The 24,007-nt window shown below is 32.7% G+C and overlaps 1 protein-coding gene across 1 annotated transcript in view; it reads right to left on the bottom strand.

Moving 5' to 3' along the window:
- LOC114330606 (uncharacterized) overlaps positions 1–22,578 on the bottom strand; it is a 311,012-nt gene extending 288,434 nt beyond the window's left edge. Inside the window, exon 1 of the mRNA XM_028280011.2 lies at positions 22,097–22,578. Within this exon, the coding sequence (XP_028135812.1) occupies positions 22,097–22,226 (130 nt within the window). The 5' untranslated portion in view covers positions 22,227–22,578. The remainder of the gene's footprint in view (positions 1–22,096) is intronic.
- Positions 22,579–24,007: the final 1,429 nt, after the last annotated feature.

Genomic DNA, 24,007 nt, shown 5'->3' with positions numbered 1-24,007 from the left:
ACTTTTTTTAAAAAATTAAAATTTTTTAAAGTCTTGCACAACAAAAACTAGAACATACAAAGATTTGTCAATTTTTTTACATATAAAGAAGCACTCCACCTATCTAATACACTTTACAGAATTGAAATCGGATTATTTAAGCAGCCTCAGCAATGTTTTAAAGTTATAAACAATTTTTTGGCTTATAAACAAATTAGTGCTGTGGCCAGGAGGGTGTGCTACGGGCTCCTTTATTTAGATGGACTTACCCAAGATTTTTATGTATTTTTTGACCCGTAGAACACGATTTTTTTGGATAACAGTTGATCCGGATGTCGATAAGATTGTTATAAACAAATAACTTGAGGAATTACATAACATCGATTTTTCGCAAAATAATATATTTTTTTGTGTTTCTTAGGTAATTCTAAGCCAAAAATTTTCTTACAAGTTTTTTCGTAGAATGCATAGTTTTCGAGATAAACGCAGTGGAACTTTCAAAAAATCGAAAAATTGCAATTTTTGAACGCGAATAACTTTTGATTAAAAAATAAAATAGCAATTCTGCTGACAGCATTTGAAAGTTTAAGTCAAATTATACCGGTTTTAATTATTTGCATTGCTAAAAATTAACTTTTTTATTATTAAACAAAGCTATTTGTTTATAAGCCAAAAAATTGTTTATAAGTTTAAAACATTGCTGAGGCCCCTTAAATAATCCGATTTTAATTCTGTAAAGTGTATTAGATAGGTAGAGCACCTCTATATATGTAAAAAAATTAGCCAACTTCTAAATGGTCTACTTTTTGTTCAGAAAGATTTTAAAAAATTTGAACTTTTTTAAAAACATTTAGATTGCAAATTTATTATGCAAAATCTATTAGGTCGATTTTAATTAAATTTGGTACACGGTTTAAGTATGTTACAAAGAATTTCCTAAGCGAATTACTAAGGTTCTACGTGCCACCAAAGTGGTTAAAAACATTGAATAACAACAGGCGTATTTTGCCCCCTTATTTTGTATTTATTACTATATTGCAGAAAAGGTAATATGTTAAGACATTTTTGACCCATCGTATATCATACAAAATTCAATTATCTTTATTTTATTTCTCTACGACTTTGTTCCAAAACGAATCGTTTTAAAGTTATAAGCAAAGAAAGCAGAAAAAAATCGACATTTTTCGAAATTTTTAAATATTTTAATTTTTTTATTAATGTTCCGGGCATATTTGAAAAGGAGCATAAGTCAATTATTATTACTGAAGGTGTCACCTAACTTTATCTGCAAAAATCCGAATGCCACCTCTCACATCCAAAAATAGACGTTTTTTCACAGATCCTTATTGGTCTACTTCTCCAAGAAGTACACATAAACTACTGCCCTCTATTCGTAAGGTACATCACGAGAAATATGGGAGACAAACATTGTATAACAACACCAATAATTAATCACCTAAAGCTAAAATCCTGTGAAACAAACACTGAAAGGAAACACATCGGCATATTATTAATGTCAAATTAAAAATTAAAAAACAGTTTATGTTTCAATTCGGTTTAGAGATGATCCACCATCCCCATACGTGTACCTTTCTGTCTCTCCAAACGTCTTCAGTGGGGCTACATTGCTACATGAACACCTCTTAATCGAAACGAAACAAACCTGCCTTTTTAAGCAGAATTGTAAAAATAATTCTGCGTATCGGACGAATTTTTCCTAGACGAATAGATAGTACGGGTAGTCCGTTCTTTAACGGTAAAATATTGCAAAACCTCTAAATTTTAAAGAACCGCTTGGATTGACATGAAATTTGGCATACACATAGCTAACAAGTCAAAGAAAAAAAGTGATATTGTTCCGATATGTGCTTTTGCCCTGGGGGTGGTTTTCACCCCCTCTTGGGGGTGAAAAATATTCGTCCAAAGGAAGTCAGGAAATGGATAAACTGGCTAATTTGAAGTAACTTTTGTTTTATAGAGTTTTTTCACTAAGTCAATACTTTTTGAGTTATTTGGCAGTGAATATGTTCATTTTTTCAACAAAATAACCACGCTCTTAGACGGTTTTTCGCAAATAACTCAAATAGTAAGTGTTTTGTCGAAAAACATTCTGAGCAAAAATATATCCTGTAAAAAATTTAAAAAAAATGGTGTATATATCACGTCTCTACACCTAGTAGAAGCAGAGTTATAGCTAATGAAAAATAGGTTCATATTCGTCAAATTCCAAATGGAATACTTTAACGTGAAATAACCAAAAATGAAGCACATTTCGGGGAAAACTCATTACAACTTTTTTAAAGTGTTTAAAAAAAGCTTAATTTTTGTTTTGTAAAAAAAAATTCTAGCATCAAAATTAAACAAGTTACGCTCAAAATAAAGTTAGTCCCTTTTGGTTTTGGTAAAAAAATCGAGAAAATCACCCCCTAATTAGTATCTTAAATGAACTTAATCGTTATGACTTCACAAGTTTCTTGACTCGTGTATATATTGTTTATGTGATCTGTAAGTTTCATCGGTTCAAAGTCCTTATTATTGAAAGGGCTGTAGTTAAAAGGGGTTGAACGAGTCACTGATCACGAATGTATTCAAATTTAGAAACACCAAATTTCAATCAATTTTTCTCTAACAGAAAAACAAAAAAATACATGATATTCAGAAAAGCAAATCTGACTTTTTTTGTTTTTCGAGATTTTTGGTATCTCTAACAATTTTTAAGTTATTTTGAAAAAAAGCATATTTTTCAAAATTTAAATTTTTAAAAATTTTACTTTGAAACCAAATTTTTTCAAAAATAAGTACTTTAAATCGATGAAACTTACAGATCATATAAACACAACATAAGTAAAATAATATTTGTGGAGCGGTAACGATTAATTTGCTTTAAGTTGCTAATATAACCACCCCCTAGGTGGTCTTCCCGATTTTTTTTTGCAAAAACAAAAGGGACCAACTTTATTTTGAGCGTAACTTGCTTAAATTTAATGCTAGAAACTTTTTGTAAAAACAGAAATAAATCTTTTTTTAAACACTTTAAAAAAGTTATAATGGGTTTTTCCCAAAAAGTGCTTAATTTTTTGAATATTTCACGTCGAAATATTCTATTTGAAATTTGGTGAATATGAATCTATTTTTCATTGGCTATAACTCTGGTTCTACGAGATCCAGAGACCTAATGTGTGAACCATTTTTTTTTTACTTTTTTATAGTCTATATTTTTGCTAAGAACGTTTTTTTCGACAAAATACTTACTTTTTGAGTGATTTGCGAAAAACCGTCTAAAAATGTGGTTATTTTGTTGAAAAATGAACATATTCACTTGCAAATAACTCGAAAAGTGTTGACTTGGCGAAAAAGCTCTATAGAACAAAAGTTACTTAAAATTTAGTCAGTTTACCCATTTCCGGACTTATTTTGGACATATATTTTTTCACCCCCAAAGAGGGGGTGAAAGTCACCCCAGGGCAAAAGCACACATAGGCACAATATCACTTTTTTTCTTTGACATGCAAGCTATACGTATGCCAAATTTCATGTCAATCCAAGCGGTTCTTTAAAATTTAGAGCAAAAACCGTGAAAGAATGGACTAGGGATCCGAATAGGAGGTCGAAATGTACCCACCCATCTGCTTGCCGGATGAAACATTGTTTTTATTAAATTTTATACATAGACAAACGACCAGCATGGGTTGCCTATCAAAATCGTGTCATGGCTATCCTTAAGGGGGGGCCGTAGGGGTTGAAAACAACATTTTAAGCACATTTTTGTGATTTTTTTTTTGAAAGTATGAGAGGATAATTTTATTTTTAAATTAAATAGACATATTAAGTATAATTAAAAAAAAAAAAATAAAAAAAAAATCAAGAAAAAATATTGAAAAATAAGCCAACGGTGGCAAATTTTTAAAGACACCTCAAAAAACAATGAATTTTGTGGTGGACATCAGAATTTATCATTCGATCATGGTAAACAAAAAATTCAAAAATATTTTATTAGCTTATGAGTTTCTCGAGGTAACGCTGTCAAGTTTCTTTTAGTTTTAAAGATCTTTGACTTTTTAGTATCACTCAGAAGTCAAAACAACGGAATTTTTACAGAAAAAAGGATGAAATCAACATGTTTATTATTGTTAAACAAAATATAAGCATAAAACAAAAAATATCTCGACAGTGTTACCTCAAAGAATGTCTAAAGAAAACAAGTTCAAAATTTCAGGTGAGTTGTAGTTTTTGAGTTACAATGTCTACAGTCTTTGAAAAGAGCAGTTTTGAGAAAAACGCGTTTAAAGTATTGTTAACTTTTATCTACAATTTTTTTGTCTGTCAAATCGTAAAGTGATATACACCGAAATATGATTTTGAATCGCGGGGTAATTTACAAAAGAAAATGAGAACAGCTGTTGACCGTTTCTCACTACGCTCAAGCTCACTGGCGTGAAGATGCTGCAAAGCGAGTCGAAGGTAGGGAGATAGTGTTGAATATCCCTATGTTCGACTCGCTTTGCAGCAGGTTCGCGTCAGCACGCTTGAACGTAATGAACAACGGTCAACAGCTGTACTCATTTTCTTTTGTAAATTACTCCGCGATTCAAAAAGATATTCCGGTGTGCATCATTTTACGATTTGACAGACAGAAAAGAAATTGAAAATAAAAGTTGACAATACTTTAAACGCTTTTTCCTCAAAACTTCTTTTTTCAAAGCCTGTTGACATTGTAACTCAAAAACTACTTGATTTATGCTTATTTTTTATTTAACAATAGTAAATATGTTTATTTTCGCCCGTTTTTGTGCAAAAAAATTCGTTGTTTTGATTTCTGAGCGATACCAAAAAGTCAAAAATCGTTATATCTAAAAGAACTCGAAAAAATATAAGCTAATAAAATCGATTTGAATTTTTTGTTTACCATTATGCAATGATAAGTTCGGATGTCCACCGCAAAATCAATTTTTTTTTCGAGGTGTGTTTAAAAATTTGCCACCGTTGGCTTATTTTTCAATATTTTTCCTTGAATTTTTTATTGAGTATTCTTTGAATTATACTGAATACGCTTATTTAATTTAAAAATAAAATAATTTTATCATACTTTCAAAAAAAAAATCACAAAAATGTGATGGAAATGTTGATTTCAACCCCTATGGCCACCTCTTAAGGAAATCTATGACAAGATTTTGATAGGCAACCCATGCTGGTCGTGTTTGTCTCTGTATGAAAGTTAATAAAAAAAATGTTTCATCCGGCAAGCAGATGAGTACATTTCGACCTCCTATTCGGATCTTAGACTAAGATGGAATGTAACTGCATATTGTAGAGTCCCTTTCGTCTTCTTTATTCGTCGTATCCTTGCTTTATAAATGGTAAAAGGCAGAGATTAAAGATGTTACCAGAAAGTGGTTCCAAGAGAATTTTAAGATTTATGGTTTAGATCTGGGACTTCTCATTTCTCTATTAATGTCCAATTCTAGTTTGGTGGTTTCAATCTTTGTCTTTTTGTTTATATTTAAAACCTCAATGTCCATTGTATAGATAAGGGATAGACTGATATAGCCTCTTATATGTACTTTTTTGCCTGATTACTTCAGTTGATTCTTTCATGGTTCTTAAACCACAAGCAAATCTCAAGATAAATAGTACCAGATTCACTTATACCTTTTCCTTAATCATAAGAAAATACTCGCTTAGATAAACGTAATGTTAATGTTTTCCAGAATAATTCAAAGTTCTTTATTCACATGACTTAGCAGCAAGCTTCTTATCATATTATTGAGATCATTAGTTTACACTGTTGTTATTATAAGTGTCTTGAATAATTGTTCTATTTATTGCTCTAATCTCAATAAAAACATAAACAGCAATCATTAGTAATAACTTTAATGAGCAACATGAGGAATTTTTGTTTAAATTTTTTAGTAGGCTATCTCTAAATTACAGAAATTTTTAATGAATGAATTGCATTAATTGGGGATTCTAATCACAAAAATAGCGCAGCGTTTATAGATAGACATAAATGTAGACATAGGCATAACTTTTGAAAGAACATATGGATTAAATAGGGAACTTGCACATTTTTTATTACATAATAATATTGAGTTTTGTTTAAAAATAAGGTATCCAAAATTCAACGCCTCAAAAACTCATAATAACTTACAAGTACAAATTTACAATCTTCTGTAGATTTAATCCATTTCAAACTAGGTACCCAAAAAGTGCGCGAACACTTGTGGCATCACATCATTATATTTTATAATGACATTTATTGTATGTCATTGTAATAATATACCAGTTTGTTGAGATTGGAGTTTGATACGGTTTTTGAAGGAAAGGAAAGAACTATCAAAATATTTATAAAACTGAGTGTCAGAGCGAATGCCAAACCTAATGAATTAATGGTGCGGACTTCAAATACTATAATGATATGACGTCACGACCAATGAGGGCGCGTTTTGGGCTGCTTACTATAATTTGAATTTTCTCTCGATTTTAATCGTCTTTAGGGGCCAAACGAAAGACAAAAAAAACTTTCTTTTATATGTTTTCTTTATGTTTTAAATTATGTTCTGTTGTGATTTATAGCATTTTTTCGAATTTAAAATTTTATGCAGGCATAATTAGACTAGATGTTCAGCCTTTTATGCCCCCTAGATGAATTCATATTAATTTCTATTCGCTCTGAGCGTTAACAAAGTGTCAAAGCAAAATTGACCGACCTGCTCATGGTGGCGGTTTATTGAAATTTTATCAGGACGCTTTGTGTATGTTTAAATGAGACATTTAAAAAAATGCCGTGTCACGCTAGTGATATTATGTATTAATATAAACAGAAAATAAAAACGCACTCAATCTGATATAAATTTTTCTATTTCCAATATTGATTATCAGTTTGATTTTGTATACATAACCTCACTATCGCAGTTTATGTCAATAAATCTTTATTAACGAAAAAGAAAATATTTTTGTTGCACTATAAATTACATTATAAATTAATAACGAATGAATTCTAACAATTGTATTCGGTTATTATCACTACAAAATAAAATATTCAAGTTTAACAAAATAATCCCATAAGACTCAATGTTAAAACGTCCTGACAAAATCTGACAGCGTGTCACGTGACTGTAAGTAGAGGGGAGACGCACGGAGCCAATAGGAACATGAAGAAATGTAAAATAGACGCATTCTACCACCGATTAGGATAGTGTCAAATTAACAAAGGGGGGCATTTTGAACACTTGATTTGATAGACATTAATTTAGCAATGTAGTAAAGTCCTGAAAAAAAAAAAAGAATGTGTGTGTACTTTGTACGCACTTAGAAGTTATACTTCTATTATATGATTTCAACGAAATCAATATACTTTAAACAGTTTATTTATATTTTATTCAAATATTAAACTAATTTTAATACATACTACTTTCGAAAAATTTTTATTAAAACAATACCAAAAATTAAAAAATAAAAGAATAAAACACATTGAAAAATGCCACAAAGAAATGATTTCTGAACAATTATTGTTGGCAAAAATTTTAACTAAATACGTATTTTTTGAAAAAAAAATTTATATAATAAATATACCTACTTAAGAACTATCATAAAATGTATAAAAAAATAAAGGTTTGCATTGGGGATCGAACCCGTGTATATTAGAGTCTCTAGGTTGTAAATCAAGGCAGGTTAACATTTAGCTACTTAGACACACCATTGATACGGGAAGACACACCAACTGAACGTTTTAAACTTTTTGACAGTTGCTTATTGTATGAATTTAACCAAATTAGTTTGATTTCTGTGGAATTAAAATATGTATTAAAATACAGCAAAACATGTAGTAAGAAAACAATATACATATTAGATGAAGATTGGTAGAAATTTTGTTGGTAATCAAATTATGTTAATCGAAGCATTACCTACTAGGTACATTTTACATTTTCCAAATAGGTATGTAATTTTTTATTACAATACTAAAACATTTTTTACAATTAAGTATCTGTTGCTTTTACAATGAATGTTGCTTATAGTATTTTTTTGTCTCTGTCCTGACAACAATAAAAACTAGTATTTACACAACATTTGTTTACCCATAGCCGCCATATTGAACAATTTTTGACAGGTCGTTGTAATACCCAGTCAGAGCAAATGTATAACGTTTCATCTGCGCGTAGCACCAAGATTTTGGTGAATTTGCGCACATATACATTTACAGTAGAACCCCGATTATCAGGGTGCGGATTATCCGTGCTGCGGATTATCCGTGCTATGATTTTCTATTATTCAAATTGAATTTTAATAGCGTCATCGTAGATCACTCGACGGAAACTCTATACGCCGAAAGAGAGACTCATAATGAAAGAATTATTTTTTCTGTTATCTTTTATGGTAGGTATATACATATGTATGTGTATACGTACATATGTATTGTACATAAGAAATACATGTTCAGATTATCCGTGCTTTTCAATTATCCGTGCCTACGTCCGGTCCCGAGGAGCACGGATAATCGGGGTTCTACTGTACTCCCAAACGCGCCTAAAGAAGTATAACTTCAAAAACATTTCCCTGGACTATAAGCACTGATTGATTCATCTAAGACAAATTACAAGAATCAAATTTATCTTATCAGTTCGAGGATAAACATTTGGTATTAGTCAGACCCTATGAGGCTACAATCCGAATCCACAATGATAATTTTACTCCCTTCTTTTTGTGGGTATCTTTGAAATCTTTGTTTGTGTCACACAAAAAATTGGCCAGCGCAAGTACATGTACTAACAATTATTGTTACATGTATTTCCACTGGACAATTTTCTTTGTGACACGGTGACAGGAAAATACAGCGTGTTTTATAATAATATGTTCGTTCATGGGTATTCTTTCATTTTTCCGACTGTAAATAAGCGGATTACTACCAGGTAGCAGGTACTATGACAATAGGTGTCAACTCCTGTTTTTTATAGTCGAACTGGAAAAGGTGCTGGGGGTAAATTTGTACAGTTGAATATAATATAAAAACTATCTATTGTGTAATAATAAAAAAGGATAAAAACAGAATACGGGATACAAAACCGGTCAAGATTTTTTTGTGTTCGTTTACTACCAACTACCACATACATAAATACATACAATAAGCACAAGATGAATTATTTTGTAGTATGTTCTTCTGTTTTATTTTATTTTAATATTTGCATACAACAATCACATTACCATTCAAAAGATCAGTGGCGGATCTACGGGGAGGGAAAATGGGGAAATGTCCCCCCCTAACAAGGTATAAAATTAAAGAAACAAAATTGTTGAAACATAAAAATATATTATGTTTTTTTAGCTGACATGCAACTTAAACCACAGTTATCATTTATATATTTTATGAAGTTTAAGTTTATCTTTTTTATGTCTTTTGATTGGTGTTTCATTGGAAGTTTCCCCTTTGGCAAATTTCCCCTCTCAAGGCAAATGTCTAGATCCGTCACTGCAAAGGATAAGATGTATAAGAGGAGCTGAAATCGATTCAGACCATTATTAAAAGTTCAAAAACAAAGAAGTGAGGTGATTCTATATTCTATCAAGAAGTTAATAAGATGGGAAAAAGTTACCAAATTCACTGTAGTTATATGAAAGGCAAGACGGAAATTCAATTAGTGATCTCGTAGAAATAATGACGGGAGTAGAAAAAACGCTTCTAATTGTGCTGTAGATCAGTAGATCTATAGGATGTAGGGAATAAATATTTATAGACTATAGTCTGAAATGTTATGTATTCTATGTCCTTTTATATGGAGTTAAAGCCTGGACGGACGCAACTGAAAAAATACTTACCAGCTTTGAGATGTGGTGTTATCGAAGAATGTGGAAAATATCATGGACACAACACGTAAAAAACACGGAAATATTAAGAACGATGAAAATAAAAAAAAAAGAAATGCTCAACACTATGAAGGAAAGAAAAATGAGCTACTTTGGTCACATATTGATGCGATTAGTTATACAAGGGAAAGTGAAAAGAAAAAGAGGACCGGGGAAACTACGCATGTCCTGGTTGAAAAATTTTAAGTAGTGGAATGTAAAAACAACAATAGAACTCTTCAGAACCGTTGCAGACAGGATTAAATGGGCCATGATGATCGCCAATGTCCTTAAAGGATGAGGCACATAAAGAAGAAGAGGTTTGAGATAAAAAAGGGTATTAAAAAAGATACGATCTCTGTCATGTACATAAGAAAGTTAAAAAATGGCAGGACTAAGAAAAGAAAATCTCACTGGTGCACTTCTGGATATACACAATATTACTATAACGTAAATATACACAGGCGAATGAGAAAGTGCAATGATGGGCAGAATACATCAATGAACGCATTTAATTAATGGTTTTCGTCGTCTTCTCTGCCGTCTGTACCCCTCAGAATAATTTTCTAAGCACCTGTCTTTACCAGATCTTTCTTTTCTTCATGCTGGTTCATAATAATCCACGTTTCGGTGGCATACATCACTGTGGGTCTGATTAGTGCCTCGTAGATTAGCAGTTTAGTTGTTCTTGACACATTTTTTGCTTTCAGTATTGAATTTAGTGACCCTATCGCTTTGCTATCCTTCATTTTTCTTTTATCTATCTCTTTTCTCCCCCCCCCCCCCCCAACAATTTATGAAAATTGGATCATAAATAAAAAAAGTATCGATCGGACAGCTCAGTGGGACTAGCGGCTTCGCCGTGGGGTATGTGAGTTCGAGCCCAGCCAGGTCATCGGAAAACAAAAAAGGCTAACGCGTCAGTATAAAATTCTAATATGAATCTGGCGCTTAGACTGGAATATACGGGCGTCTGATCGGCCTATGAGGGAGCAGTACGGCAAGGGATAAGGGCTTGCGGCTCGGTGATACTCCCCATAGATCCCTACCGAAAGGGTGTTAACGCCTAAAAATACCGGTGTATAATAAAAAGAGTAATTTAAAATCAAAATTTGTTAACGTTTTGAAGCTTCTTTTGGTCTTTTCCACGTAGGTACAATTGGACAAGCGAGACCTGGCGCGTGACCTTGCCGTATTGTGCATTTATCGCTGTGTATTTTCAGGCAAGGTCAGCCGCCAGGTCTCATTTGTCGAATTGTACTTCATTATTCTTTGTATTTTTTTTCAATACTATATTTATTTCAAATTTACTCCCTTTGGTCCCCCTCTGATTTAACTTTTATGATCCCTTTTTAATTTTTTACTTACAAATATCCAAAGCTTTATATTTGTAAAAATTTATACCATTTTTATTCAGTTACAATGCGAAGGCAAAACTGTATTATTTTTCACTTAGTACAGAGAGCGCAAACCAGCACTCTTAATCGACGATTTTCGCTTTGTTGCCTGTTGGAAGCATCATCAGAGAGGCGTAGGTTTGCTGTTCTCTACCCCAAGTGACAAACTACCGAGAGTCGTGCTCGCATTGCAACTGACGTTATGGAGTAGGTGCCTAGCGACATCTGCTAAATGAAAGTCAAAGTTTTTCAACCTAATAAAATATTTAATAAATATTTTAGAAGATATTTAATTGAAAAACTTATTGGGCTATTTTCCTGGTGACACCTCCATGGCTTCTAAAAATTGCAAGCCAGATGGATGCTGCAGTGAAGACAAGAGGGAATTCTAAAAATTTGCAATTCACAACTCCGTCTACAGCTTGGTAAAATTTGCGACGGGGTTGTGAATTGCAACTTTTTAGAATTCCCTCTTGTCTTCACTGCAGCATCCATCTGGCTTGCAATTTTTAGGAGCCATGGAGGTGTCACCAGGAAAATGGTCCAATAAGTTTTTCAATTAAATATCTTTTAAAATATTTATTAAATATTTTATTAGGTTGAAAAACTTTCTTTATATTTGTATTTTCGAGTGGTAGTGGCAATATCCTTCTAATGTAAACGAATAAATATATGAGTATGACAAACCATTCTTGCAACTTCCAGTGAATCGATTCATTAGTCAACAATTGCATTATGCACCACCTTAACAAACGCATGTAAATCGCAATAAATCAACAAGTGCGAAACCACCCTGTATGTAAATTCTCAAGAAGAAGAATAAAAGAATCCGCAGATGTCTCTCAACTCAACACACACGTGCTCAGAGAATTAAATGATGAATATGTTAAGATACTATTGTGTTGTAATATAATGATCTTCGGTAAATATACGTTACAAGGCAGGTATCGTTTTCAATAGTCAGGACGACGACACTTTACGACGCATTTGTATGTAATCCAGAAGTGTTATTAATATCTTTTTTTAGACAAAAAGACTACGACGGTCAGCAAGACGAGAGAAAAATCCTTTTTGTACGTGAGGTGATCGCTTAAAAAGTTACAATTCGGTCTCTCCTTAGGTTTCCAAACAATATTGAATACAGAAAGCCATCTAGTGACTCTAGTGGCGTCTAGTCTATTTTAAAGAAGAAAACGGCAATAAAATCAGTTTAAAAGAAGATTTGGTGAGTTACCTATTACAAAGGCAGAATAATAATATGTAGGTACTATCAATGAAATTCACTTTTAAAAGTTTCTGTCAGTTTTCCATAAGCTGCCCATCCAAGACCGATTCTTCTCTTCAGTTCATGTATCTGATTATCCATGCCAATACCATGCTTCGTGCCCTATTTGTACCATTATATACAAAATTTGTCATTATTTTTGTTTTCGAGATGTTTATATTTAAAACTACATTCTCTGCAGCCACAACGAGTTCCTGTACCATCTCTCTTGCCATTCCTAGATCCTTAACTGTTATGACTATATCATAGGCGAAACGTAAGTTTAGATATTCTCCATCTATTTTTATTCCCTTTGTCAGCCAATCCAAATTCTTTCAAGCATGTTCCAGCATCGTATTCAACAGTTTAGGTGGTATCCTTGTCTAACCCTACCCCCTCAATTTTTATGCGATTACTATTAGTATGTAATTTAGTGATTGTTGCCTATAGGCAACATGATTGTATATTGTACAATAATATTGTGTATGCCTATACCTATAATCTAGTTAGTCTGCATTCTTTAAGCGTCTGTAGTATTTTACTTAGCTCAACTGTATCAAAGGCATTGTGAAAATCGATAAATATAAGCACTAGAGGTTTGTTGTATTCCACTACTTTCTCTGGAGAGTTTTCATGCATTCTAGATGGTCATTAGTTCGGTAACTTTTTCAGGCTAATCAGTCTGCAATTCTCTAAATTTGAATGTAGATATTGCTAAGTATTTTAATCGTAGGTACCATTCCATTTTCGCCTGGGTTCGATTATTTTTCATCTTCTTCAGGGCCTCTTTGATTTCTGATTTTGTTATATCGGACATTAAATCTTATCCTTGGTTTAACACCTCACTGTAATTGGAGTTAGCTCTGTGTAGAATTGTACAACTCTTCGACTATTGTTAATATTTCAGTTGTTTTGTTAACTTCCTTTTGCACGCTCCTCAAAACTTTCATGTCCTCGTTTTGCTCTATTGGTTGTTTAGTTTTTTCTACTTTGTAGTTTCTTTTATCGTTTCTTATTGCCTTTGTGATCGTCTTATTTATTTTATTTAGCGCTTCTTTGCTTGTACTCTTTTATATATGGCCAAATCTAAAAAATTAAGTGATTTTTTCGCAGCAATCTGTTATTTGTTTTATGATTTTTTAGCTACTGTAACTATAAGATCTTTTGATTTGTCATGAATTTGGTTTTATCACAATTGAATTTTACCCATATTTCTCTGCTTATCTTTGCTTATTTCTTTATTCTATTACCAGTTTTCTGAAGTCAAAGTATCCTCAATGGTTATATTGAATACGTTTATATACTAAGTATCTTACATCCATTCATATTCAACATTCAAGAGTATAATATAAATAAAATTCTGTTTTTTGTGTATGTATTTTTTTATTAAATAAAGTAGTCATGCAATAACTATTAATTTTTTGTTTCAACCTTATAATTGTACCGATGTATGTATATATTCACAGATGTCAGTTCTCTATTATACGAAAGGAATAATTATTAGGTTTTTTAATGTATATATAATTTAATACAGATATAGATATATAATTAAATGAGTAGATGTTTCAAAAGAACATTCATACGTGAAAACAGTTCATTCACATTTATAAATCTTTTATAAACATAATAGTAAATTGTCAAATACCTATGTACATAAATATATAAGTAACTATTTAGACCTGGCAGACAAAAAAGAGTTAAAGGGGCTGTACGCAGTTTAAACCAACACATAGCGTCCAACCAAGATGCATCTGTAGATTATTTTACAGTTCAATATACTCAAAGTGCAGTATACTCAAAGAAGAAGACGAGAAAGACGCGAAAAATATGAAGAAGAACGAAGAAAGGCAGACAAAATATGTAGAAGAAAGAAGAGGAGATATAAAATGGCCAAACACTAAGAATGGGGGAAGATTTCAATCAGGGTGACATTTGAGGAGCATATAAATTTCCGAAACAACTCAAATAGCGATAAAAACAAGGCAATAATCTTTTTAAAAATGACGAAAGACTACAGGGATGATGCAGCAATAAAAGCAGGCTGAAAAACTGCATTTCCAGGGTCCGGAACATACATACCCACCCACAACACAAAAAATTTTGGATGCCATTAAGGCACTGAAGACAATATCCCAGCTGAAATTATCAAAATTGGAGGACGCACAATGTAACTGATAGATAAACTTCATAAACTAATAACAAGCTAATAACAGACGTTTGAAATAAAAGAAATTACTCCAGAACAATTATATGCCCAATCCACAAAAAAGGAGACACTCGCCTACAAAGACTCATCATCATTCTCTTTGCCTTATCCCTATGCGGGGTCGGCCTCCCTAATTGCATTTCTCCACACAATTCTATCTTGGGCCATATCAATGTTAATCCCCTTTACCAACATGTCCTGCCTTATCGTCTCCCCCCAGCTCTTCTTTGGTCTTCCTCTCCTACTCCTTCCAGGAATCTGCACTTCAGCTATTCTTCGTATTGGGTGGTTAACGTCTCGACGTTGAACATGACCAAACCATCTTAACCTATGCTCTCTCATTTTGGCATCAATTGGTGCCACACCTAGACTTCCCCTAATATACTCATTTCTAATTTTATCCTTCTTTGTCACTCCACTCATCCATCTAAGCATTCTCATTTCCGCCACATGCATTCGCTGTTCCTCTTTCTTTTTCACTGCCCAACATTCAGTTCCGTACATCATAGCTGGTCTTATGGCTGTTTTATAGAATTTTCCCTTCAGCTTCATTGGAATTTTTCTGTCACACAACACACCACTCGCTTCTTTCCACTTCATCCATCCAGCCCTAATTCTACTGCATGCATCTCCATCTATTTCTCCATTACTCTGTAATACCGATCCTAGGTACTTAAAACTATTGCTTTTTACAATCATTTCACCATCCAAAGATACCATTTTATTTGTAGTAGCTCCATCTTTAAATGAACATTCCAAATACTCTGTTTTTGTCCTACTAAGTTTTAAACCTTTTTCCTCCAGAGCTTGTCTCCACTGTTCCAGTTTTTGTTCTAAGTCTCTTTCACTATTTCCTACTAACACGACATCATCAGCATACATTAAGCACCATGGAATGTTACCCTGTATTTTCGCTGTTATCTGGTCCAAAACTAATGAGAATAAATACGGACTAAGCACAGAACCTTGATGCAATCCTACTTTCACATGAAATTTATCAGTCTCTCCCACACCTGTCCTAACACTAGTCGTTACTCCCTCATACATATCCCTCACAATCTTTACATATTCACCAGGGACTCCTTTCTTATTGAGTGCCCACCACAGAATCTCTCGAGGAACTCTATCATATGCTTTCTCAAGATCAATGAATACCATATGAGCGTTTGTTTCTTTACTCCTGTATTTTTCCATCAACTGCCTTATAATGAAAACTGCATCTGTTGTTGATCTACCCTGCATAAAGCCAAATTGATTCTCGGATATTTCGGTTTCTTCACGTATCCGTCTATCAATTACTCTTTCCCATATTTTCATGGTGTGGCTAAGCAGTTTTATAGCCCTGTAGTTTGTACATTGTTGTATATCTCCCTTGTTTTTGTAAACAGGTACCAGTATACTGCTTCTCCATTCGTCTGGCATTTGTCCAACTTCCATAATTCTATTAAATAGACCTGCTAGCCACCTTGTTCCTGTCTCTCCCAATGCTCTCCATACTTCCCCAGGAATATCATCTGGTCCTACCGCTTTTCCTTTCTTTATTTTTTGAAGCGCTTGAGCCACTTCCTCGTTGGTTATTTTACAAAGACTATAGAGGCATATATCTTCTATCTACTATCTGAGCTATAAGAGGTTTATGTGAAGAAGAATTCATCTGATAACGCTAATATGGATAGAAAATAAAATGCCGGGCAATGAGAAGTTGGCATTATATTATACATATACCAAAGAGCAAATTATGCTCCTGGGACATGTTCAGAGGTTTAGCAATATACCTAGACGCAATAGCAACTAGGAAAATTGTGAAATGGAAACCAACAGGCAGAAGAAGGATTTACCTATTACCAGATATTTGGACGATCTGTAGGATGAGTTGAGATCGATTAATGTAAGAGAATCGACGAGTAAGACATAAAGGATATCTGAATGGAAGGAAATAGCCAGAAAGACTAAGCAGTCTTCAGGTAAATATAAATTATATAATATCGTCGCCTTAATACTATAACTTGATAACTCGAAATTAGTCGTTTTGAGATAAACGAGTTTAAAGATTTTAAAGATATTTGTGCTGCTACCATGATGTTGGTAAATACGAAATTCACTCTGCGGCTCTAAAATACTGTTCCTTAACTTTTTGGCAACTGATCTATTTAGGAATATTGTGTAAATTTGTTTTCCAATATGGAAAAAAACATGAAAAATTAAAGTTATCAAGTTTTAGCACTACCATAATGTTAACATTTGGTAATGTTGCATGTTGTGCTAGGTCGCATATAAGTGAACTTTTTAACACAACTAATATTTTAAACATTATTTTGTTGAAAATTAGCCCTCTGCCATGGGGGTTGCCAGATCTGCTAACAATTCTCGAATTCTTGCATTAAAATGAACCGAATAAACAGATAGCAATTATGTGGTAAGTTCAATGGTTTCAGAGAAACACGTGCTAAAACTAGATAACTCGAGTTATCTAGTTATAGCATTCAGTGTATGTCGTATTCACGATTATTTCGATTAAATAACAGCTTGATAACTTATCTTGTCAAGTTTTAGCACTGAATATTAGTGGCATTTGAGTTTTATCAACTTTCGTCAATCATAAATAAATACTTAACCCGTTTGAAGTGAGCTATCAAGTTTTTACACAATATGGAGGTAAATAAAATACATCTTGTGAACTAGTTATCTCAAAAACGTCAATTTTGGAGTTATCAAGTTATAGTACTAAGGCGACGATATTATGTATTGATGATATCTATAGTGAATAAGCGGTTAAGTCGATTTTTTGCCAAAATGGGTTAAGTGCACCAATGGGTGCAGAAGAATGACTTCTCAGATGTTGTGAATAAGTAGTTAAGCTGTGAGCGGACTCTAGCCAAAGTTATACGTATGTGTATCTTTGTCCATATTTGAAATTGATGTACTATTTAGATTAAGTCGACTTACCTAAAAACTTAATAAAATAACATCTTAGGAAATAAATGGTTAAATTGACCTGCCCAGTTATGACTAATAATCGTTTACTGTGCTTAACAGGTTAACTCGAGTTGACGTCTTTTGGCCCACTCTGGCCACTGTGCATAACTGGTTAACTATAATACTTATAGTTATTACATCACGACATTTTATGACTAATTTACAATCTAAAGCAGATATATTTTGTCATTTCCCACTTACGAGTATTGTCGAAATTGAATTAATAAAAAAATTTACCGTCCAATTTGACTATGTATTTTAAAAATGTTTGATTTATATGAGGAAGGACGAGCATCTTCTGCTTGCCTAACTATTTACACTAAAATCTTTCGTGATTTAAGTTTATATTTTAAAAAACCAAAGCAGCACACGTCACAAACGTGACAATTTTAATGTACAAATTAAATTGTCCTCAGAAGGAGAAACTAAAATCCAATTAATAGCCGAAAGAGACGAACATCATAGCATGGCCCAATTTGCTTATGAGCAGAAAAGTCAAGACAAAGTAATTGCTAAAGAAAATCAATCGAAAGAAGTTTATGCATTTGACTTGCAACAGTGCCTGCCTACCCCTTACCTTACAACCACAGTTTCTTTCCACAAAAGGCAGCTGTGGAGCTTTAACCTCACGGTGCATGACATGGTAACAGAGAATCAGCTAAAGCAACTTGCTATTTGCCTTAATAATTTTTAACACAGTTGCTTTAAGGAAAAACCGAAGTAAAATTTTATTCAGATACGTGTGGTGGTCAGATTAAAAATAGTGTCGTTGCATTAATGTTTCTTAATTTTGTTAATCAAAAAGCAAACCTGAAGATCAACCACAAAATTTTGGTTAGTTGTCATACGCATAGGGAGTGTGATACTGACCACTCCGTTATTGAAAGAGCCAGGAAAAAAACAATTTAAATAAACCATCTCAACGACTGGGTACAGGTAATCAGAATTGCTAAACAGAAGAATCCCTTTGAAATTGTAATGATGTTGAAAGATAATTTCTTCGATTTCAATTCACTTGTGACGAAACATGACCCTTAGATTATCAAGATTATTAAAATAGTTGATAATGATGGCGAGATGTTTCTGTGGAAACTAGTCCAATGGCTTCAATATGTTAAAAGCGGCGCCCAAATTTCATTTAGATGCTCATTAAAACAAGAACATCTTTTTAAAACAATAAATTTTGCTCACAGAAGACGTCCAACTGTATTACTTTTGTTTACCTAACATTAACAAGGAATGAGTGTCGATAGCTACACACAAGAAAAAAGACTTATTGACGTTATTGCCTTTAATAGATCCTTCATTCCATGCATTTTATCAAAATCTGAAACCGAAAAAGGATGTCGCCAATGATCCTGAGCTGGAGGAATTGGATCCTGACCAAGATATACAACCTAATTCAGAATAAATGTTTTTTAATTAAACTATAAAATTGTTTTTGTTAAATTTTAAATAAAGAAATATGCGAAAATATATCACTTGAGAAAGGCACTTTGCCGAAACAGCTGTAGTAATAACATAGTTGTAATAAATTTTGTGGAAGTATAGGAAACAAACGTTTTTCAGTGTTTTATTGTGAGAAAGAAATATTCTTTTTAAAGTCATTAAACCGAAAAAATAAAATACATAGATTGACTTATTTTCAATTAACATATTGGGTGAATAACTGGGTAAGTCGACGGTGAATAAATGGTTAAGTCTCATATCTTCTCATATCTCATTAACCTAATCACTTAGAAGTTACAAAATGAGACCAATAATATGTTTGTATTCTATCTTAATTTTATGTAAATTTTAGCATTCCATCATATAAAATCGATTTATGACATGTTGTCAAAACTTGTAAGTCGTCTCCTGAAAACTATTCAAAATTGACTTAACCACTTATTCACTGGAGTAACAGATGTATTGATGATATCTATATTTATTTTTTTATTCATTAATTTAAATAGCTCAATGTTTAGTTTTTCTGGACCAAAAGTCTTTCCACATTTTATCATTTTAAAGGCATACGTCATGTCATACATCACTTCTTTATTTGTTATTGTTGAGTTGGATCACTTTCCATTTCTTTTATTTTGTTATTGTTATTGATTTTCGTTATTTATTTATCAGTTCTTGTAATTTCTCGCATATAAAATATTGTCACATTTAATTTTGTGGTGTTTCGAGTAAAGCTATATTTTTTGTTCAACTAGCAACCAGCTCTTTCGTTACTTTGATCTTATTTTATAGATGACGATGTATTCGTATATTTTGTGGATTCTTAATCTTTTTTGTTTTGTTTCGTTTATTTTTGATCTTTACCCTTTCATCCATTAGTTCGAGTATTTCGTCTATTCAGTCTTTCTTTTTTTTTCATAGCGAGATCATTTTAATCCTGACTTGCTTCTATAGTCCGTCCCACATTGATTTTACAGTATGAGGAACATAGGCAATGCAGTCCTTATGAGAGTTTTAGCGCTGTGATGCCGATTTTATCAAAAAGGATTTGTAATCGAACATTAGAGAGATTAAAACTGTTTTAGAAACGCAAAGTTCGAATAGAGAAAGCAAGAACAAACTTCAATAAAATGAGAAAGGTACTTTGTGCAAGAGAACTGAAATTAGACTTGAGAGTTAGGCTGGCAAGATGTTATATTTTCTCGACTCTGCTTTACGGGATAGAAGCATGGACACTTAACGCATCGACTACTAAAAAGTTGGAGGCATTTGAACTGTGGGTGTATAGAAGAATCCTGAATATATCATGGACCGAGCATATAACAAACAACGAAGTCATGAGAAGAGTCAACAAAAGACTGGAAATATTGGAAACCATCAAGACACGAAAGCTGCAGTACCTGGGGCATGTTATGCGTAATGAGAGATACAACATAGGTATTTCAGTTGATTATACAGGGGAAAATCCAGGGCAAGAGAAGTGTAGGAAGGAGACGAATCTCGTGGTTGCGTAACTTGAGGGAATGGTACGGATGCACATCAACCGAACTATTCAGAGCAGCAGCATCTAAGATCAGAATAGCCATGATGATTGCCAACCTCCGTCGAGGAGATGGCACATGAAGAAGAAGAAGAAGAAACGCAATCTACAATTTTAGGATTCATATGCGTTTAATATTTATTTGACATACTATAGTTATTACGCATTTGAATCCTAAAAATGTAGATTGCCTTTCTAAAACAGTTTTAATTTAATCTCTCTAATGTTCGACTACAAATTCTTTTTGATAAAATCGGCATCACTGCGCTAAAAACATTCATAAGGACTGCATTGCCTATGTTCCTTATACTGTAAAGTCAAGGTGAGACGGACTATAGTATTGTTTACTTTATAATAATAATTGTTGATGCATTTTTCCCAGATTAAAAATAACCGATCTATTAATAGATTACCACATTTTTGACAGTTTGTTTGTAGTTTCTATAATGTTGATGAATATTTTGTTTACTACTTTTCCCAAAATTTCCAAAAATGTGTATCTAATTACTTAAATTTACCTTTTGTACACTAATATCTATCTATGTTTATCTTACAACATGAAATATTTACAATAATTTATTTAGGTATAATAATAAACAAGTAAGTAGGTACCTACATTAGAGTAAAACCTAAAGTTTTTTTTCTCTGATTCTGGCTTTGGTTTAGAACTAGAACCTTTAGCCACGTAATTGTATAACTTATCACTAAGTCAGGGGAGTAATGTGTAGTGTGTGTGTTGAGTAAGTGTCTTGTTACTTTGCAAAGTCGACGTCATTGTCTTTGCAAAGAGACGCTAATTGTTTCCGAACGTCTGCGGTCCCTCCGGTGAGTACCTAAAGTTATAAAAAAAGTTATAAAGTTATAAAACCTAAAGTTATAAACAAAAAAACGAAAGTTACTTAATAATAAAGTTTAATAAGCTTTTTCTGTTAATTCTGCTTGATCGTTTTCACGAAGTAGGGGAGGAAATGGGTATTAAAATAAACTTAAACAAAACCAAATTTATAGTCTTTAGTCGCAACCCACATCTAGTAGATACAGGGCTTCAATTAAATGGAGTCCAAGTTAAAAAAGTTCACAAAATTACATATTTGGGAACTGTCAACATAACAGATCAACTATTTTAGATACAGATATGGAAATAAAACACAATAGCAATGACTAAAACTAAAACTACATTTATGAAAATAAGTCATTTATTTGCAATAATCATCTCAGTTTAGTACTAAGACAAAGAATGATTAAGTGCTGTTTGGTCTGTACTTTTGTACGGTGCAGAAGTGTGGACAATAAAAGTATCAACATCAACCATGAACACAAAACAGAATGGTGAATTCTTATATCAAAGTCGGATAATTTTAATATAGCACGTAAAGAAGAACGCTTTCTATTAAAATGAATGTAGTGAATACAGAAAGGTGACTAAAATTTCGTGAAAAGATAAGACTCACCTGATATTTTAACCCTGAAGTTTGTTGGTGAAAAATAATAGCTGCCACAGCTCTTCCTGACCTCCGAGATTACCCTCGGAGGGCTCTTATCACTCACGTCAAAATCCCTGTACGGCGTAGCAATTAACATTATTCCGAATCACAAAAAAATGTCAACAACTAAACCGTCCATCTTCATTGCAACAATATCCACAAACCATGTTACCGATTTTCACTTAGCGTCTTAAAAGGCGAAAACACATTCACTTCGAGGGAAAAGTCGTTTTCAAAAAAGGCGATACAAATACAAAAACTACTTTCTTTTGTAGCACTAATATATCACTCAAGTAAAAAGTCACAATGTTTTTTGGTGTTGTTTTGGTCTGTGACTGTCAAACCTGTTCAAATGTTTTGAAGCGCGTAAACATAGAGCATGCTCGCAGAACAGCTGGTAGCGAGCGTACGATGCAGCTTTGGCAGCGGTTGGGAAACGAATGATTTTGTGATTGTTTATGTCGAGTTGAAGAGAGTGAAAAGTTCAAGTTCTTAACAGATTTACGGATATACACTGCTCGATATATGCACCACTGTTGTGGTTTATTAGAAGGAATTCTTATTCCTAATCATAATTACGAACTATTCTGAATTCGTAAAACGTAAAGTGACAAGTGACAGTGTAATTAATTTATAACACAACATTTTTTAAAAATTAATTTGAAATAGTATAATAAAATATTCGGCAACCACTTCCAACTATTTTCCTTGATTTAATTTTTTACATTTTTTTTCGATAATTTTCTTAATTTTTTTCAAATAAAATAAATTGAATTTATAATATTTGCCAAGCTAATTAAAAAGACAGGCCAGGGAGCGTGATATTAAATTTAGTCCCATTTCACATAATGGTTGCTGTGCATTTTTTACTCTCTTTTTATTTCTTGTACTCCTTCGATTTTCATTAAATCATTCAATTACTTCTTCTTCTTCTTGTATATTTTCGTCTTCAATGATCCTTGATTGATTATATATATTTATTGTTGCATTATACTTAAAAATAAGAACAAAATATTTTACAATTCTATGTTTAGTCCAGAAAGCCACTGCGCATCCGCTAGGAAAAATATTCTGATTCGGATTTTTTGCACAATCTTTTTGCAATACAATATTCAAAACTCCTTTGTTTTTTAATTGATAATCAAGCGTGCGCGACACTATTTTCCACCGACGCGACAGTATGGTGCAAATGAAAGGAATAAATTCATTATTTCGTAAGCCGGCGACTTTAAGGAAAAATCCTGAAACAGGTCGATTTTTATTTTTAAGTTATGATATTGTGGCATATATGGTATACTAGTGACGTCATCCGTCTGGGTGTGATGACGTAATCAATGATTTTTTTAAATGAGAATAGGGGTCGTGTGGTAGCTCATTTGAAAGGTTCTTCAATTCTCTATTCAGTAATGTAAACATTTACATAATTATTTATACAGGGTGTCCTTCTACTTCTTTTTTCTTCAAATAATTTAATTTAATAAAAATTGTTTGGACACCCTGTATAAATAATTATGTAAATGTTTATATTACTGAATAGAGAATTGAAGAACCTTTCAAATGAACTAGTAAATACACGACCCCTATTCTCATCTAAAAAAAATCATCGATTATGTCATCACTTCCAGATGGATGACGTCACTTGTATACCATATATGCCACAATATCCTAACTTAAAAATAAAAATCGACCTGTTTCGTGATTTTTCCTTAAAGTCGCCGGTTTACGAAATAACGAATTTATTCCTTTCATTTGCACCATACTGTCGGTGAAAAATAGTGTCGCGCACGCTTGATTAGCAATTAAAAAACAAAGGACTTTTGAATATTGTATTGCAAAAAACTCTTCGGGATTTCATCAATCGATGTTTAAAGAATATCT

The sequence above is a fragment of the Diabrotica virgifera genome, chromosome 7 (assembly GCF_917563875.1).
Source record: "Diabrotica virgifera virgifera chromosome 7, PGI_DIABVI_V3a".
NCBI classification, from domain to species: Eukaryota; Metazoa; Arthropoda; class Insecta; order Coleoptera; family Chrysomelidae; genus Diabrotica; species Diabrotica virgifera.
Note: the sequence above shows the minus strand (reverse complement) of the source record. Positions and strands in the feature narration are given on the sequence as shown.